This window comes from Arachis ipaensis, chromosome B9, assembly GCF_059453495.1.
Source record: "Arachis ipaensis isolate K30076 ecotype BB chromosome B9, ASM5945349v1, whole genome shotgun sequence".
Classification (NCBI taxonomy): domain Eukaryota; kingdom Viridiplantae; phylum Streptophyta; class Magnoliopsida; order Fabales; family Fabaceae; genus Arachis; species Arachis ipaensis.
Window position 1 is genome coordinate 27,658,713 of NC_142444.1, and position 20,947 is coordinate 27,679,659.

General features: G+C 31.8%; 1 protein-coding gene across 1 annotated transcript; it reads left to right on the plus strand.

Annotated features, from left to right (window-relative positions):
- Window positions 1-8,768: 8,768 nt before the first annotated feature.
- Window positions 8,769-13,819, plus strand: LOC107618457 (protein NRT1/ PTR FAMILY 4.6). The gene is made up of 6 exons (XM_088498914.1): window positions 8,769-9,425; window positions 9,501-9,567; window positions 9,648-9,865; window positions 10,182-10,604; window positions 11,689-11,807; window positions 12,532-13,819. The coding sequence occupies exons 1-6, from the start codon at window positions 9,423-9,425 to the stop codon at window positions 13,514-13,516; spliced, it is 1,815 nt and encodes a 604-aa protein (XP_088355040.1). The 5' UTR covers window positions 8,769-9,422; the 3' UTR covers window positions 13,517-13,819.
- Window positions 13,820-20,947: the final 7,128 nt, after the last annotated feature.

The window sequence follows — 20,947 nt, forward strand, 5'->3', positions numbered from 1 at the left end:
TAAGGCCTGTCATTTGCCCGTGGAACTGGAACATAACGCCTACTGGGCAACTCGATTCCTAAACTTTGATGCCAAATTAGCTGGAGAGAAAAGATTGCTCTAGCTGAATGAGCTAGAGGAATTCAGACTCAATGATTTCGAAAATGCTAAGATTTACAAAGAGAAAGCAAAAAGGTGGCATGATAAGAAACTGTCACCCAGAGTTTTTAAACCAGGACAAAAGGTTCTGCTGTTCAATTATAGGCTCAGATTATTCTCCGGAAAACTAAAATCCCGGTGGAAAGGACCATATGTGATTACAAGTGTGTCACTATATGGGTATGTAGAGCTTCAAGATATTGACTCTAATAAGAAGTTCATTGTTAATGGACAGAGAGTCAAGCATTATCTTGAAGGCAATGTTGAGCAAGAATGCTCAAAGCTGAGACTAGATTAAAGCTCAGTAAAGTCCAGCTAAAGACAATAAAGAAGCGCTTGCTGGGAGGCAATCCAGCTATTAGCAATGTTTATTTGTTATGCAAATAATAATTATATGAATTTTCTATAAATTATCTTTAAGAATGATTAACAATTGCAGGAGTTCACAGAGTTACAGAAGAATTCAGAGCATAAAGCAGAGAAAAGGAGCTCACTGGCACAAAAATGCCAGTAAGGGGAATTGTGGGCGTTAAATGCCCAAAAGAAGCATCTACTGGGCGTTTAACGCCAGAATCGCAGCATCCTGAGCGTTTAGAAAAATGCCCAGTGACAAAGGATTTCTGGCGTTTAACGCCAGCCAGGGTACCTGGCTGGGCGTTAAACGCCCAAAACAAGTAACAAATGGGCGTTAAACGCCCAAAACAAGCAGCAATCGGGCGTTTAACGCTAGGATTGTGGAGGAGAGGAAGTTTTGTTTTCCAACTCAATTTTTTTCAAATTTTCATGATTTCATCCATAATTTCTTGCATAAACATGTTACAAATTATCATCTTTCAATTTCAATCTAAAAATTTTTTGATTTTTTTCTAATCCTAAAAATCTTTTTCAAATCTTCTTCAATTTCTCTTCAAATCTTTTTCAAAACTCATCTATCTTTTTAATTTCTTCTCATATCTTTTCTACTTATCCTATTATCTTTTCAAATTCAGATTTATCTTTTTCAAATCCATCATATCTTTTCAATTTTAAAATTTCATATTCTTCATATCATATTTATCTTTTACAAATCATATCTTCTATCATATCTTTTTCAAAATTTTCAAACCCACCCCCACCCTTATAAATTCACACTCGGCCTCCCCCTCTCATTCACCATTCGAATTTGTCCCTCCTTCTATTCCTCTCCTTTCCTTTCTTTTGCTTGAGGACAAGCAAACCTCTAAGTTTGGTGTGCTTTTCATGATCCCTGAGCTAACACTCACTAAGATCATGGCTACTAAAGGAAAATAAACCACTTCAAGAGGCAAGAGAGAGAATATTCCAAAACCACTTTGGAATCAAGAGAGGTTCTTAACCAAAGAACATGCAGACCATTACTACAAAATAATGGGTCTAAGATTAGTGATCCCGGAAGTCAAATTCGATCTGAAAGAAGATGAATACCCGGAGATCCAAGAGCAGATTCGAAAAAGAGGCTGGGAAATTCAGGCTAATTCTGAGACAAAGGTGGGTAGAAACATGGTTCAGGAATTCTACGCAAATCTGTGGCAAACAGATAAGCAGATATTAACTGGAGCCGCCTTCTATACCTTTCGAACCTTGGTCAGAGGGAAGATTATGTACTTCCACCAGGACAAAATAAGAGAGGTCTTCAAGCTGCCTCAACTACAAGATGATCCAGAATCCTTTAATAGGAGAATTGTGAGATTTGATAAGCGCTTAGACCAAGTTTTAGAGGACATATACATCCCTGGAACCAAATGGATAACCAATACAAAGAGTGTCCCAAATCAACTCAAGAGAAGAGATCTTAAACCAATTGCTAGGGGCTGGTTAGACTTTATTGGGCGTTCTAGACTGCCCACCAGCAACCGCTCTGAAGTCACTGTCAAAAGAGCAGTGATGATCCACTGCATTATGCTGGGAAACAAAGTGGAGATTCATCATCTGATTTCTTGTGAACTCTACACAATTGCAAACAAGAACTCTAATGACACCAAATTGGCTTACCCAAACCTAATCTCTCTGCTATGTAAAGATGCTGGGGGTGAAGATGGGAGTGGATGAGTATATCTCAGTCGAGCAACCAATCACCAAAAAGTTAATGGAAGGACAACAAGTGCATGATAACTCCATCAAAAGGAGGGCACAGGAGTTCCTCCCAGAAATCCCTCAGATTGACTACTGGACCCGCCTAGAAACATCTGTCACCAAGTTGCAAGAAGCTATGGATCAACTAAAAGAAGAACAGCAAGTTCAAAATAGCATGCTCTGCAAACTGCTGAAGGAACAAGAGGAGCAAAGGCGCGAGCTACAGGAGCTGAAGCGCCATAAGCTGTCTCTTGAAAGGCCAAGCACCCCACAGATTAAAGGAGCATCCATCTCCCAAAATAAAGGTTGTTGAGTCCTAATCTTAGTCTTAACTCTGTGATAACTTTTACTATTAGAAATCTACCTTAGAAGTTATATGAGTAGTATTAATTAGTATCTTTATTTTTATTTTTATGCCCCAAATAAGTTATAATTTATCTTTTTTATCATCATTAAACATGAATAAAATAGCAGATTTTTAGAATAAGGAAGCAATTTTATTTTCGAGTTCTTAATAAGAAAAATTCAAATTATTTATATGTGGTGGCAATACTTTTTGTTTTCTGAATGAATGCTTGAACAGTGCATATGTCTTTTGAATTTGTTGTTTATGAATGTTAAAATTGTTGGCGTTTGAAGAATGATGAAAAAAAGAAATATTATTGATGATCTGAAAAATCATGAAATTGATTCTTGAAGTAAGAAAAAGCAGTGAAGAACAAAACTTGTGAAAAAAATGGCGAAAAAAAAAAGAAAGAAAAAGAAAAAGCAAGCAGGAAAAATCAGTAACCCTTTAAACCAAAAGGCAAGGGTAAAAAGGATCCAAGGCTTTAAGCATTAATGGATAGAAGGGCCTAAAGGAATAAAATCTTGGCCTAAGCAGCCAAACCAAGCTGTCCCTAACCATGTGCTTGTGGCGTGAAGGTGTTAAGTGAAAAGCTTGAGACTGAGCGGTTAAAGTCGTGATCCAAAGTAAAAAGAGTGTGCTTAAGAACTCTGGACACCTCTAACTGGGGATTTTAGCAAAGCTAAGTCACAATCTGAAAAGGTTCACGCAGTTATGTGTTTGTGGCATTTATGTATCCGGTGGTAATACTGGAAAACAAAGTGCTTAGGGCCACGGCCAAGACTCATAAAATAGCTGTGTTCAAGAATCAACATACTAAACTAGGAGAATCAATAACACTATCTGAATTTTGAGTTCCAATAGATGCCAATCATTCTGAACTTCAAAGGATAATGGAGGTGCCAAAACTGTTCGGAAGTAAAAAGCTGCTAGCCCCGCTCATCTAATGAGAATTTGAGCTTTATATGAAACTCTGAGATGTTATTGCCTCTTGATTCTCTTTCTATCATGTTTTATTTATCTAGTTGCTTGAGGACAAGCAATAGTTTAAGTTTGGTGTTGTGATGAACGGATATTTTATACGCTTTTTGGGGGTATTTTCATATAGTTTTTAGTAGGATCTAGCTACTTTTTAGTATATTTTTATTAGTTTTTATGCAAAAATCACATTTCTGGATTTTACTATGAGTTTGTGTGTTTCTCTATGATTTCAGGTATTTTCTGGCTGAAATTGAGGGACCTGAGCAAAAATCTGATTCAGAGGCTGAAAAAGGACTGCAGATGCTGTTGGATTCTGACCTCTCTGCACTCGAAATGAATTTTCTGAAGCTACAAAAGTCCAATTGGTGCGCTCTCAATTGCGTTGGAAAGTAGACATTCAGGGCTTTCCAGCAATATATAATAGTCCATACTTTACCCAGGTTTTGACGACGCAAATTGGCGTTTAACGCCAAGTCTTTACCCTATTCTAGCGTTAAACACCAGAAACAGGTTGCAAACCAGAGTTAAACGCCAGAAACAGGCTACAACTTGGCATTTAACTCCAAATAAAGTCTCTACACATGGAAACTTTAATGCTCAGCCCAAGCACACACCAAGTGGGCCCCAAAAGTGGATTTCTGCACCATCTATCTTAGTTTACTCAATTCCTGTAAACCTAGGTCACTAGCTTAGTATAAAAACTACTTTTAGAGATTTATTTTGCATCCCATGACATTCTCACGTTTTACCTTGTATCTCTACAGCATGAGTCTCTAAACTCCATGATTGGGGGTGAGGAGCTCTGCTGTGTCTCGATGAATTAATGCAATTACTTCTATTTTCTATTCAACACGCTTGTTTCTGTTCTAAGATATTCACTCGTACTTAACCCTGAAGAATGTGATGATCCGTGACACTCATCATCATTCTCAAACTATGAACGCGTGCATGACAACCACTCACGTTCTATCTGTAATAGCTTGAGTGTATATCTCTTGGGTTCCTGGTTCAGGAGTTTGATTGCCTCTCCTGACACCAGAGCGTTCAATTCCATGAATCCAGAGTCTTCGTGGTAAAAGCTAGAATCAATTGGCAGCATTCTCGAGATCCAGAATATCTAAACCTTGTCTGTGGTATTCTGAGTAGGACCATGGAAGGGATGACTGTGACGAGCTTCAAACTCACAAGTATTGGACATAGTGACAGACGCAAAAGGATCAATGGATCCTATTCCAGCACAAGTGAGAACCGACAGATGATTAGCCATATACATGGACCTTTTTTACTGAGAGGACGGATGGTAGCCATTGACAATGGTGATCCACCAACATACAACTTGCCATGGAAGAAACCTGCGTGCGTGAAGAAGAAGACAGTAGGAAAGCAGAAATTCGGAAGACAAAACATCTCCAAAACCTCAATCTGTTCTCCAGTACTACACAACAAGTATTATTTATTTTATGTTAATTACTCTTCATAAATCAAACAATTTTTATTATTAATTTTCTGACTAAGAATTACAAAATAACCATAGCTTGCTTCAAGCCGACAATCTCCGTGGGATCGACCCTTACTCACGTAAGGTATTACTTGGACGACCCAGTGCACTTGCTGGTTAGTGGTACGAGTTGTAAAAAGTGTGATTTACAATTCGTGCGCCAAGCAACCAGAGGGTTTCGAGGTTAAAAGAAAGGAGCACCTTGTATGCAAGTTGAAGAAGAGCTTATATGGGTTGAAGCAAGCGCCAAGGCAGTGGTACACGAAGTTTGACTCCTTCATGGAAGGTCATGGGTATAGTAAGACTTCTTCTGATCATTGTGTGTATGTTAAGAAATTCTCTTATGGTGATTTTATAATTCTCTTGCTTTATGTTGATGACATGTTGATTGTTGGTCATGACACTAAGAAGATTGAAAGTCTTAAGAAAGACTTGAACAGATCCTTTGCTATGAAGGATTTGGGTCCTGCAAAGAAAATCCTTGGCATGAGTATCACTCGTGACAGGAAGAATAGAAAACTGTGGTTGTCGCAGCAGAAGTACATTGAGAAGGTTTTAGAGAGGTTTAGCATGAGTAATTCCAAACCTATTAGTACTCCACTTGCTAGTCATTTCAAGCTGAGTTTGCAGCAATGTCCTACAAGTGAGAAAGAGAAAGTAGAAATGAAGAAGATTCCATATGCATCTGTAGTTGACAATTTGATGTATGCTATGGTTTGCACCAGGCCGGATATTGCTCATGCCATTGGAGTTGTTAGTCGGTTTCTCTCTAATCCTGGCAAGGAACACTGGCAAGCAGTAAAGTGGATTCTCAGATACCTTAATGGTACTTCCACAGTTTGTTTATGCTTTGGAAGTGGCCAAACTGTGTTGGATGGTTCCACAGATGCAGATATGGCCGGGGATCTTGATTCAAGAAAGTCTACTTCTGGTTATATGATGACTTTTGCAGGGGGAGCTGTGTCGTGGCAATCTCAACTTCAGAAATGTGTTGCTTTATCTACTACAGAGGCAGAATACATTGTTGTTGTTGAAGCTTCTAAGGAACTCTTGTGGATGAAGAAATTTTTACAAGAGTTAGGCATCAATCAAGAGAAGTTTGTGCTATTTTGTGACACTCAGAGTGCTATCCATCTCAGCAAGAATCTGACGTTTCATTCCAGATCGAAGCACATAGAGGTGAGGTATCATTGGATACGTCAAGCGCTTGAGATGAAGTCATATGCACTTGAGAAGATCCATACTGATGATAATGGTTGAGATATGATGACTAAGAGTTTACCTGCAGTGAAGTTTGATTCCTGTAAAGAGAAGGCGGGCTTGGTGGAGCAGCCTATCCCCACTTGAGTTATTTATATTTTATGTTTAAAATGTGATTTATTTATTTATTTTAACTAACCTATCATTTTATTTCTATTGTTATATTATCGTTGGTTTTTAAGATATTGTTGAGACTCGTTATGTCATTATTGGTTATTTAAAATTTGATGTTGAGACTTGTTATATATATAATATATTTAATTTTTTTAATTTACAAAGCCGCAAATCCAAATCCAATCCAAACTACTTGAAATTAGATCGGATCGGATCAGATTTTTTTAAAAAAATATCCAATTCAAACCGCATCGCAAATAAAATTAATGTTCAAATTGGATAAACTTTTTACTCAAAACCGATTCAAATCGCACCGCGAAGTCTCGAACCCCCTATTTTTAATAGTTTATGGAAAGTATTTAAACGGTTAATTATAGTTTAATCTATTTTTAGTTGCACTTATTATGTGTATTATTCATGATTTAATAAATCAATCACTCTCATTTTAACAAAAATGCGTACGTACATTTTTTTATACACATTGAGATATTTGTTTATTATACTAGAGTTTTTTTTTTCTTTTTTAAATCCAAGTCCTTTGTGAATTTTTTTCATTTCATATCATTGTTTAGTATTCATATAAATGATAAAAAAAAAACATACGAACTTATTTTATATGAGTTAAATATGTCTATAAAATTTTATTTTAGAAATATTTTAGACATAAATACAAGAAAATAGGTATTTTTCATAAATCTCACGAATAAATATACTAGTTAAAGGAATAAAAATATGTGTACATTAGTCAAAAAGACAATTTTAATTTTTACCTTAAAAGGATTAGTTTTGATAAAAAATAAAATAAAAAATACACTATTATTATATAAAAAATTTAGCTAACATGTGTCATAATTAATGACATAAGTTAATATTATAAAAAAAATTTGATAGAAAAGATATAAAGTTAAATTCTTTTATGCATTTGTTGTGTATTTATTAAACGAAGAAATTTAAAAAATTTCTATTAGTAGTAATTTTAATATGTACCTTTAAGATGTATAATAATTAAACCCTTATATAATTAAAATAATTAAAAAAATTGAAACAGTAAACAAGACTCTTATTATATTATATACACTCATAAACTGTAAATATAAAAGATTTTATATATAATGTCTATAAAAATATAAGAAATAATCAATTAATTATTAGAAAGATATAATATAAATCTGAAAATTATTAATAATTTTATCATAATTAATTATTAATTATTAAAAATCTTTTTATTGATATGTAATATATTTCTTAAACAATGTTGAGAAGAGAGACGATGCCAAAATATTATACATTTTAGAATAATATAAAAAAATGTAACATAATTATCAAAAAATATGATAGAAGCTAAAAATTATTGACAAATCTTAGTATTATTAATCATGAATTATTAATAAATCTCATTATTAATATATTACACTTTTTTTTAAATGACATTAAGGAGAAAGATATATAAAGATTAGAAAAATTTTTAAATATACCTAAAATACCGATATTTTAATAATTTTAATAGTTAATTTTAATTAATATATATTATATATTTTTTTATAATGGAGATTAACTATTAAAATTATTATAATACTGATATATATCTGATACGGTTAAAATTCTTCCCGAAGATTAATGTCAAAATTTGCCACTCTTGTATTTGGAACTAGAATGCTATACATTTTAGAGTAATAAATGATAATGATATATTGTATGGGAAAATTTGTAAGGTTTATGAGAAAATTTGTAAGTGTACTAATATATTAATGTTTCAGTGATTTTTAATTATTAATTTTTATTATAATAAAATATATAATACATATAATTAAGATTAACGATTAAAATTTATTAAAATATTAATCTACCAATATATTTAAAAGTATTCGGTTTATATGATTATATTTTAGAATTCTTATATATAAAAGTAGTTACATATTAGGGGGAAAAAATGGTCTGCTACTAGTGAACCCTACATACACTATACACCTATATTCTACCTAAGAAGGTAGACGAGACGGTAACAATTATTAACATGACATATTAAGAACACGTTATTAGGGAGGAAATAGGGAAAACCATGTGACATATGCATCATTTATCTTAAAAAGTTATGAAGTAGATTTTATTGAATTTATTAAATGGGGGTTAAAAAAAAACCAATTGGATTGATCGAAGTAGATTTTATTGAATTTAATCAATTTATTAAATAAGAGTTAAAAAAAATCAATTGGATTAATCGAATAATTTTTACTTATATACTTAAATAAGTGTTAAAAATTTAAATTTCACATTATTTATATAATAATTTATTGGTTAATAACAAATCCTTATAAATAAGTAATTGATCACATGCTATGCATGGGTGTCATACTTATCATTGTATCAACCAGTAGGGATTTAAAAAAAAGGGGGTCTTCCCCAATTTCTGTATTTATACTCTTCCTTTTAATTTGACCCCTCTTTTGAGCGTTACCGAAAAGCTGCTGGTTTTAAGAACAAAGGGGCCTCACAAATGCAGAGAGACAAGCATAAAAATCAAGAGGAGTGGGTCTAATATGTTGGGTTGATTAAGAAATTAAGATCAATAATTCATTTATCATCCATTCTTAGCAATCTTAAACCACCCGTGGTAGCTTCTTCCATTTCAATTTTCTTTTTTTTTTAATTTTGGTGCCATCTTCAATAATACACATTTTGTGCTCAAAAAGTTGAAAAGTGTCCCCAAAAGAGGAAGAGAGAGAGGAGGAGGGGGTTGATTCACATTTCACACACACACACACTGATCGTGATAAATAATAGCATAGGAAAAGAACTAGTCATCAAGAACAGAAGCAACTGTTCCAGAAGGGGTAGTAATAAAACTTAGGACCTATATTGTACATTTTATATAAGTTGAAGGCTACTCTCTTTAGTACTCCAATACTCAAGCTTTTTCTTCTAAAGCTTCCTTTTTGGGTTCTACGTTCACCAACACCACTTCCACAACCACCATTTTCCCTCTGAATCTCAACAATGGTAAGCATATTCCTTCATAATCCATCATTCTTTATATCTCTGAGTAGCTCATGAGTTACAATTTTGTTGGAACAGCGAGACAAAGAGGAAGCAAAAGCATGGGAGAAGAAGGGTGGATTCAGAGCTGCAATGTTTGTTTTCGGTAAATAAAAATCAAATCTTGAAAAGAAGTATGAATACCCATTTGCAAATGTTTGATTATTGTTCCTTGCTTTGGTATAGTGTTGTCAGCATTGGACAACATGGGTCTGGTGGCGAACATGGTGAGCATGGTGCTCTACTTTTATGGAGTTATGCACTTTGATCTGTCAAGCTCTGCCAACACTCTGACAAACTTTTTGGGTTCCACTTTCTTGCTCTCACTCGTTGGTGCTTTCATCTCCGATACTTACCTCAACAGACTCACCACATGCTTGCTTTTTGGATCACTCGAAGTCACGGTAACCTCATCATCTAAAACATAAAAAAAATATAAATACTACTCCAATTCCCAATATCTCCAAATAAACAATTCAATTGGTCCGCAAAAAGAGGCTTTTACTAATTTAGTTTGTTTCTCATTTCTGACTCACAAAAATCCTTTCTCCCTTCCCCCGCTGTTAACTGTCGGAGTTTAAATAAAAAAAATAATATTAGTGTTCTAATACATTAAAGAATTGTTTGTGAGTTGCGTTTTATTTTTTCACTGCAAAGTCTCTGTTTTGTTATAGTCCTTGATGGATCTGAGTTTGTGTAAAATGATATGATATATTGCAGGCGCTGGTAGTGGTGACAATTCAAGCGGGCACAAAGGCGCTACAACCAGAAGCATGTGGAAAATCAAGCTGCGTGAAAGGAGGAGTAGCAGTAATGTTGTACACGTCACTGTGCTTGCTGGCATTGGGATCGGGGGGAGTGAGGGGTTCCATGACGGCACTTGGGGCGGACCAGTTTGAAGAGAAAGACCCGAAGGAAGGGAAGGGTTTAGCCACATACTTCAATTGGCTTCTGCTCAGCACAACACTGGGCTCAGTTGTGGGCGTTACTGGCGTCGTCTGGGTTAGCACTCAGAGAGCATGGTACTTGGGATTCTTGATTGTAACCGTTTCTTCCTTCCTTGGATTTCTCACTCTTGCTCTTGGCAAACCCTTTTACAGAATTCTACCACCTTCTCAAAGCCCTCTTTCAAGGATCCTTCAGGTTTTTCTTTTTCTCCTATTTTACTGAAAATTTAAATGCAGTTAATTTTATATAAAATTAATAACTAAAAATTATTAAATAATTTAACTAATTTAACTAAATTTTATCAAAAAAAACTCTCAGATATTAACTCTACCAAAAGTCAGTTATACATTACTTCCCACCTTATTTTTAACATGTTTCTTTTAGAGGGATGGTTTTCATTTATTTGCGTGAACTAATTAATTATATTTTAGTTAAATTTATTAAATTATCTAATAATTATTTATTTATTTTTTTAGCGTCAATCTTTATTTTATATTTTTTAATTAGTTAAATTTTAAAAATACTAGTTGTATAAAAAATATTTTTAATATATATTTTACATTTTAATATATATTTTATAATGAATATCAATTAGGTATCTAATTTTTTTCAATAATATTAGGAAGGCAAAAAAATAGCTAAAACTTGTCTTATTTAATATTTATTAATTTAATGAATATTAAATAAAATAAATTATGACTATTTTTCATTAATTTTGTTTGGTTACCAAATATTTTTATTTTTTTTCTATAACTAACATAGTTGATTTCATTTAATAAACTAATAATGACCGTTTTCAATGTATTTAGTTGAACTTTCCTAATTATTTGAATTTATCACGGGTATGGTATAATTCAACGTATAATTAATTTTTTCTTTCTTTTTGATAATTTTTGTACTTCACTAATATTGTGTATTGACTGTATTCACTCAACAATTAATCTCATATTTTCTTTGACCTAAAATTTTAGATTCGAAAATGTTTGGTAACCAAAGAAAATTAGCCAAAAACAACCATAATTTAATTTATTTAACATTCATTAATTGTTGCGATAATTAATTAATGTTGTCTTTTTTGTCAACCTAACATTTCCTTGTTACCGTTCTATATACTATTCTTGGTCCCATTGAATTAACATCCTTGAATAAAAAGGATTTTCTAACGTACTGAACAGAAATAAAAATAATGCTAGTTGACTAATATTTTTTTATTAAGTCAATAATAGTTAATTTTTTTATTTTTCACTAAGAATATATATATATATTTGGTTTACCACAGGTTATTGTTGTGGCTTTCAAGAACCGAAAGCTACCACTACCAGAATCCCATGAAGAACTATATGAGATTAGTGATAAAGACTCAACAACAGGGAAGATTGCACACACAAACCAGTTAAGGTAAAGATTTTCCATTACCATTTCCACAAAAAAAAAAAAAAAAAAGTGGATGTCAAACATATTTTAGTTAAATATATGAAATCAAATAAAAATGTGTTCGTGCAATGAACTTTTTCTTATTTACCCTGAAAAATTGAAAAGACAATTAAACAAGTGCACGGTCCAGCACAGTGGCGTGTTAGGAATTAAGATTCTTTTTCCTTCATGTACGACGGAGTAGGTAATGCCAAGCACTATGGCCCTACAACTATGGCTTTTGCACGTTTGCAGCAGCAGAGATACTGAGAATGATTACCCAAAAATTTTACTATCTATTACTCAAAATCGCAAGCAAAAAAGTTAAAGTTTTTTTTCTTTTCTGACACTTCTCAGGGATAAAAGTTTGTGAACAAGAGTGAGTACTTTGAGCAATCAAGCTTCTTTGATTTTAATATATATTTTTTTTAAATTATTAGATATTTTGGGGTGGTTTTTAATTTGGCAGTACTTTACTGAGAGAATATGAAAAGGAAATTTCTTCTGAATAGCAGCCATGTTCAATGATTTCTTTTCTTATCTTTTGCATTTATTGTTCTCTGTGAAATCAAATTAAATTCAACTTCTAGTGTACAAAATTTATGAGAGTTTCCAGAGAAGGTGGTAAAATTGGTAAAACCTTAAAATGTAAAATGGGTCTTGATAATTCAAACATGATTTTTTATGGAGTTTTGGTTTGTTGGATTAGGTTCCTAGACAAAGCAGCAGTTCTTCAAGGAAACTTTGAACCAAAACCGTGGAAAGTTTGCACTGTGACACAAGTTGAAGAAGTGAAGATCCTAACAAGAATGTTACCAATATTAGCTAGCACCATAATAATGAACACTTGCCTAGCACAGCTTCAAACATTCTCAGTTCAACAGGGGAATGTAATGAACCTAAAACTCGGCTCCTTCACCGTTCCCCCGGCATCAATTCCGGTGATACCCCTTCTCTTCTTATGCATCCTAATCCCAATTTACGAGTTCTTCTTCGTGCCATTCGCACGAAAGATCACAAACCATCCCTCTGGAGTCACTCAGCTCCAGAGGGTTGGCGTTGGACTAGTACTCTCTTCGATTTCAATGACGGTAGCCGGAATCATAGAAGTGAAGAGAAGGGACCAAGCAAGAAAAGACCCTTCAAAACCAATTAGCCTATTCTGGCTTTCATTCCAATATGCGATTTTCGGGATTGCAGATATGTTCACACAAGTAGGCCTATTGGAATTCTTCTATAGAGAAGCACCAAAAACAATGAAATCGCTATCAACTTCTTTCACATGGTTAGCAATGTCCATTGGTTACTTCTTGAGCACGGTATTTGTTAATGTAATAAACAGCATCACGAAGAGGGTGGCGCCGAGCAAACAAGGTTGGTTACATGGATTCGATCTGAACTCGAACAATCTCAACTTGTTCTATTGGTTCTTGGCCATCTTAAGTTGCATAAATTTCTTCAATTTCGTTTATTGGGCGTGTTGGTACAAGTACAAATCCGAAGAAGAGTATCAAGATGGAGATCAAGAACCAAGGGCGAGGGCCAAATCGGAATCCGAAACAAAGCATATGAAAATGGTTCACCAAGGAATGATGATGATGGGTAAAAGCAGCCAAACTAGTGAAGCCAATAGTGAGGGACCCTCTTCCTCTGATGAAACAGAAGATGGCCAAAGAGAAAGAAGCAAAGTATAGAGAGAATGGAAGAAGAGAGATCATAAAAGTCAAGGAAAAAAGGAAGGATCGAAGAGACATGATTTGATGTGCTGATAAATCCGTGGATTGTGGAATTTGAAAATCTCCTCCTTCATAATACATGTTTTTTGGGTTTTTATGATTGATGGGTAGTTGGGTACTGTTTTGGCTCTGGCGCCATCTCTCTGACTCTCTTTGCAGAGTTTAAAGGTTTTTCTCTTTTGCTTCTTTTCTTTTTAATATATATTTATATAAACTTGCCTTATATATCATCATTAACCTGCAAATGTTATTGCCTACTAAGCAATCTCTCTCAAACAAGCTATGAATTAAAGAAATTTATTCTTATTCACGGTTAGAATTAAAAGAATTTTGTTGGTAATCATTTACAAAATATTTCTAATTAGCATATATCCTATATAATGGAGATGTAACAGCTTTAATTCAGATTCTAATATCTATATATATACTAGAATCCATGCTAATAGAAAATTTGTCCAAATACTTCTCCGGTTCTCCCTGTTGGAAAGAATCACTTTAGAAAAAGAGAATTATTTGGGAAATAGAGGATAACATTCTCCAATTTGAGTAAGATCCACAACCTTAGTGATAGAATGATTGCTAAATTGGAAAAAGAACTTATAATAAAAAAGTTATAAGTCTTTTGCATTGATGAAAGTACAGCTATAATCAACTTAAAACATATTAACTAAAATCCAAAATCCACCAACATATTTGGACATGTAGATATAAATAAATTGAATCATTATCTCAAATCTTTTCAATGGTTATGTCTAATTCGTTGAGAAAAGACGCACACTTTTGTATTCAAGCCCAAAATTAGTCTTTGATGGAGAGTGGAATTAGTTAGTGGTAGGACATAATTCAATCCTTGCAAAAATAAGAGGAGGAATAATTACCCAAGCACAAATAATTATGCCATTAATGGAATCACAATAATATAATGCAAAATCGCACAAAACCGGAAATAAAGAGCTAACAACACATTAAGATTTTATCATGAAAAACTTATTCAATATGAGGTAAAAATCACAAGTCACTCACAACCCACTGTACAAAATTTATGTATAATAACTAATAAGCCCATCAATTCAATTATTAATACTACAAAAGAAATATTTAAAATTGTCGGATTTACCGATAGAATTTTTTAAAAAATTTGACAATAATATTATTACCAATGAATTTATTGTCAGAACGAATTCGATAGTATAGGCATCACCGTAATTTTTTATCAACAAAATTTAGAATCCAACGCTAATTACCTTTAAAAATTTTTTATGGTAATATCTTCTAAAATAGCCAATTTAAGTTGAGCTTATCTTTGAAAAAAATTGGACGATACTATTAGCGTCATTTCAATATTTTTTGTGCCCTAATGATCGTCGGGATTTTTCAATGATAATATTATTTAATAAAATTATTTATAAAAAATTTTAAATGATACAGTTGGATTTATCCTACGCAAAATCCATCGATAATAATTTATTATTAGAAGAATTATTTTTATTTAATATTTTTAACTGTAATTATCATAATTATAACTTGCTTTTACTAAGATCCACAATATGATAACTAACATTCAAATTAAAAATAAATAAAAACTAAATATTTTTTATTAAAATAAAAAATTTTAATATAATCCGAAATAATGATTGCTAAAATTAGAATAAAAAAATCTTGTCAATAAAATAAAGGAAATAATGTCAAACTATACAAAAGAAAATCTTAAGGTTACTTGATAAATTTTATTTTATTATTTTAAACTGTATCAAAAAGTATGGAGTTTATCAACTCTCTTGCACAGTTTAACTCAATTAATTGTATTTTTTGAATCTTACTTCCAATAAAGTTGTGTCATTTAATGTCGTAATCAATTTATTGACGTGTTTTAGAGTTTAGGTACATCAATGACCTCTAAGGATAAAAAAGAATTGAGCGAAAAAGCGAATTTGAGAAGCGATTCAAGAATGAAGCTTGCTAGTAGTTCGCGTGGGTGAGCTCTTTGCGTGCGCGAGCTTTCTCTGCAAGCACGAGACGACTCCATGTGCTGGGTTTAGTGAAATACATGCATTTTTGTTTTTGAGCCTTCTAAGGGTCTCTCGATAGCTATTTCAAATGCTATTATGAAGCCAAGATGAAGGGAGAAATGATAGCTATTTCAGATGCTATTATGAAGCCAAGATGAAGGGAGAAATGCTACACACTCGTATACTCACTCATTTTTACATTTTCTTAAGTTTTTAGTGGGGTTTTAGAGAGAGAAATTCCAACTTCTCTCTAGAATTCTTAAAATTTTACTTAATTTATTTTTATTTTGGTTTTTAATTTTGTTTAGATATAATTTTGCTCTTATTATCTTATTCTCACACACTACTTTATTTAAAATATTTTACTAGTGTTTTCATCTTGTTATTTTAGTTATAAATTTTTGTTGAATTTTTGTTCACCTTTAATAAATTTGATATTTCATGTTTCATTCTTGCGGATTTAAAATGTTATTATTGCTTATTTGAATTTAATAATTGTAGATTGTATTATTCTTATAATTTATGAAATTTTTTTATATATTTTTTAAGTGTTTGATAAAATATTATTAACTACTAAACATGATTGAATAAGAAATCTATCTCAAACAAGTTATAAATTAAAGAAATCGAATATTCAAAAGGATCTAAATTTTATTCTTATTTAGGTTAGAATTAAAAGAATTTTATTGGTAATCATTTACAAAATATTTCTAATTAGCATATATCCTATATAATGGAGGTGTAGCAGCTTTAGTTCAGATTCTAATATCTATATATAACCAACTATATTCATAGTGGATATACTAGAATCTATGCTAATAGAAAATTGAGATATTCTCCACGTCCAAACAATTTTGACATCTAAGTTCATTCAAACAATTTTAGGTCACGCGCTCTTTTCACTTTTTTCTTTTCTTACGCTTCTTCTCTTCTTCTTCTCTTCTCCCCCGCGCTTCTTCTTCTTCTTCTTCTCACGCTCGTTTATACATGGAGTGTCTTCTTCTTCGGCTTCTTCTTCATGTTCCTCCTCCTCCTCATTCTCCTCTTTTTTTTTTCGCGTTCCTTTTTTTTCACGTGTTTTCTCCTTATCATCATTTTTTTGTTGTTGTTACTGCTGTATTTTTTCGTCTTTTCCTCCTTCTCTCCCTGGTGAAGAAGCAGTAGAAGGTGAGGAGGAAGAGTTTTGAATTGTGCAAAACAGAAATGAACTGAACATGTACTCATGGTGAAACAATTGTATAGTACTGAGTGAACGAAACATAATCCATTATATAAAATCAAATTCGAACAGCTTTCTGCATAATGAACCGAACACGTACTCATGGTGAAACAATTATATAGTACTGAGTGAACGAAACATAATCCATTATATAAAATCAAATTCGAACAGCTTTATGCATAATGAACCAGACACGTACTCATGGTGAAACAATTGTATAGTATTGAGTGAACGAAACATAATCCATTGTATAAAATCAAATTCAAACAGATTTCTGCATAATGAACTGAACACGTATTCATGGTGAAATAATTATATAGTACTAAGTGAACAAAACATAATCCATTATATAAAATTAAATTCAAACAGCTTTCTGCTTAATGAACCGAACACGTACTCATGGTGAAACAATTGTATAGTATTGAATGAACGAAACATAATCCATTATATAAAATCAAATTTGAAACACCTCTATCTACAATTTAGAGATTATCAATTCAATTCAATTTAATTCAAATTCAGAACACTTGCGTCCATTTAATTCAATTCAATTCAATTTAGCAATTGCATTCCATTCAATTCGATTGAAAAAATAATCCATTAGCAAAATGTTGGTGTTGTTGGTGATGACGATAACGAAAGAGGAGGAGGAGGAGGAAGTGGAGGAGGAGGAGGAGGTAAACGTGAATTTGAAAGAAGAAGAAGATGACGTATCCGTGTATTTGAAAGAAGAAGAAGAAGAAAAAGCGCGGGAGAGAAGAAGAAGATAAAGCGCGTGTAATGACGCTTTTTTAACGAGAGTGATTTTTATTGGTGTTAAACCTACTTAAATAAAATTTAGATAAAAAAAATACTTAAATATGTAAGATAGCCTAAAAAATTTGCCCATATACTTCTCCCTGTTAAAAGGAATCACTTTAGAAAAAAGAGCATTATTTGAGAAATAGATGTTAAACACTCTCCTATTTGAGTAAGATCCACAACCTTAGTGGTAGAATAATTGCTAAATTGGAAAAAGAATTGTCATAAAAAGGTTATAAGCCTTTTGCATTGATGAAAGTAAAGCTATAATCAACTTAAAACATATTAACTAAATCCAAAATCCATCGTCGTATTTAGACATGTAGATGTATAAAACTATAAATAGATTGAATTATCATCTCAAATCTTTTCAATGGTTATGTCTAATTCGTTGAGAAAAGACGCACACTTTTGTATTCAAGCCCAAAATTAGTCTTTGATGGAGAGTGCAATTAGTTAGTGATAGGAATGAAACACATGATCCAATCCTTACAAAAATAAGAGGACCAATTACCCAAGCACAAGTAATAATGCCATTAATGGTATCACAATAATATAATGGAAAATCACACAAAACCAGAAGTAGAGAGCTAATAACACGTTAAGATTTTATCAGGAAAAACTTATTTAATATGAGGTAAAAATCACAAGTCACCTACTGCACAAAATTTATGTATAACAAGCCAATCAATTCAATTATTAACCCTACAAAAAAAAAATTAAACTATCAGATTTATCGATAGAATTCTTAAAAAAATCTGTCGGTGATATTATTAACGATACATTTATTGTTAAAACGAATCCAATGATATAAATATTATCGGTAATTATTTATCAGCAAAATTTATGAATCCAATACTAATTACCTTAAAAAAATTTTGACGTAATATTTTTGAAATAGCCAATTTAAGTCGTACTCATTATCCGAAAAAAATCCGACAATAATATTATTTAATAAAATTATTTTAAAAAAACTCTAAATGATATTGTCAGATTTATTTTACGCAAAATCCGATGATAATAATTTATTAATAAAAAATATTTTTATTTAATGTTTTTTAACTGTAAGTATCATAATTATAACCTGCTATTACTAGACTTCTATGATAACTAATATTTAAATTAAAAATTAATAAAAATTAAATATTTTTTATTAAAATAAAAAATTATAATATAATCCAAAATAATAATTGCTAAAAATAAAATAAGTAATGTCGTCAATAAAATAAGAAAAGTAATATCAAACTACATAAAAGAAAACTCTAGAATTATTCTTGATATATCTGAAAATAATTACTTATCATGGATACTAGATGCTAATATCTATCTTGATTCAATAGATTTTGGAGATATCATTAATGCTGAAAATAATGTATCTCAAAAGGATAAAACTAAAGCCATAATCTTCCTTCGTCAAAATGAATATCCCACACTAAAAGATCCTGCAGATCTGTGGAAAAACCTTGAAAAAATGTATAATTATCAAAAGACAGTAATATTTTCTCATACCCGATATAAGTGGACGCACTTACGACTACAAAATTTTAAATTCATAAATGAATATAATTCAGCATTGTTCCGAATTAACTCATGAATGAAATTACGTGGGAAAAAGATAACTGATAATGACATGTTAGAGAAAATTTTCTCGACCTTCTATGCCTCGAATGTGCTCCTGCAGTAGAAATATCGAGAAAAAGAATTTAAAAAATATTTTGAGCTAATTTCTTGCCTTCTTGTTACTGAATGCAACAATGAGTTGATTTTAAAAAATCATGAAGCGCACCTAGCTGGCGCCGCCCAATTTCTTAAAGCAAATGCGGCAAATCATTACCCCAAAAAAGGTAAATGGCAAGGTTTTAGTAACAAGAAAAATTATGGAAGGAAGAAAAATTATGTTCATAAGAAAGGATCACACCAGAAGTGGAATAAAGAAAAAAATAATGGACAAAATAAATCAGTAGAGGATAAATGTTTCCGTTATGGGGAAAGGGCCATTGGTCGCGTACTTGTCGTACCCCAAGACACCGAGTTGATCTTTATCAAGCATTCTTGAAAAAGGATGACAAAGAAAAGGAGACGAATTCTGTTTCAAAAGATGTTGCTAAAAATTACACTACTCGTTATAAAGTATCCGATTTCTTTGAGGATCTTGAAGAAAATATTGGTCATTTGATCAATGATGAAAAAGTTTGATATGTGGGTTTGTTAAAATACTAATGTAAATAAATAATGTAAAAAATATTTCTTGTTAAGTTTTATTTCCAATGTATTTAAATTTCAAGTATGATGTATATAAATAATGTTTAATAAAATATTAATGTTTATTTTAAGAATTTCGAAATCATTAAATGTGTCAAGTTTTAAAATAATAATAATAGTAATAATAATAATAAATTTTTTAGTATATGACAATATTTTTATGTACAGTGTTTCTTCGAAAATAAACTCCAATCAAGAATACAATTTCACTGTACATGTACTACTACTGATTTTATTATTATTTATCTTTGAAGAAAATGACAAGGATATATAATAAATATGTTTGCCTTGCGGATAGTACAAGTTCGCATACTATTCTCAAAAGTAATATATATTTTAATTTACTCATCTGGTACCAAAAGAAGAATATGTTAATACTATTATTGGCTCAGGCAGTGTGATAGAAGGCTCTGACATAGCTATAATTTTATTTTTCGAAGGAATAAAATTCATAATAAATAATACACTATTGTCTACGAAGTCTCTAAGGAACTTGTTAAGTTTTAAAGATATTCGCCGAAATGGATATCATATTGAAATAATGAATGAGAAAAATCATGAGTACTTATGTATCACAACTCATTATTCAAATAAAAAGGTTATATTAGAAAGTTACCCTCAGTTTCAACTGGGTTATATTATACTAAAATTAGTGCAATTGAATCACATGCCATTAAACCCGAAGTTTACCAGCCCAAATAAATTTATAATTTGGCATGATCGATTGGATCATTCGGGAACAACCATGATGTGGAGAATTATTAAAACTTTTCATGGATATTCACTAAAGAACCAGAAGATTCTTAAATCTAGTGAATTTTGTTGTGTTGTATGTTTTTAAGGAAAGCTAATTTTAAGGCCATCACTAGTAAAGATTGGATTTGAGTCCCCTGAATTCCTAGAAAGGATTCAAGGCGATATGTGTGGACCTATTCATCCACCACGTGGATCTTTTAGATATTTTATAGTCCTAATAGACGTATCTTTGAGATGGTCACATGTATGCTTATTGTCTTCTCACAACCTGCCGTTTGCGAGGTTACTTGCTCAAATTATTCGATTAAAAGTACAGTTTCAAGAAAATCCAATCAAAGCAAT

Bases quoted from the DNA above. Each gene is read 5' to 3' on its own strand.
- LOC107618457 (XM_088498914.1), top strand. The intron at 9,568-9,647 runs GTAAATAAAAAT...GCTTTGGTATAG, and splicing joins AGCTGCAATGTTTGTTTTCG to TGTTGTCAGCATTGGACAAC. The intron at 11,808-12,531 runs GTAAAGATTTTC...TTGTTGGATTAG, and splicing joins GCACACACAAACCAGTTAAG to GTTCCTAGACAAAGCAGCAG.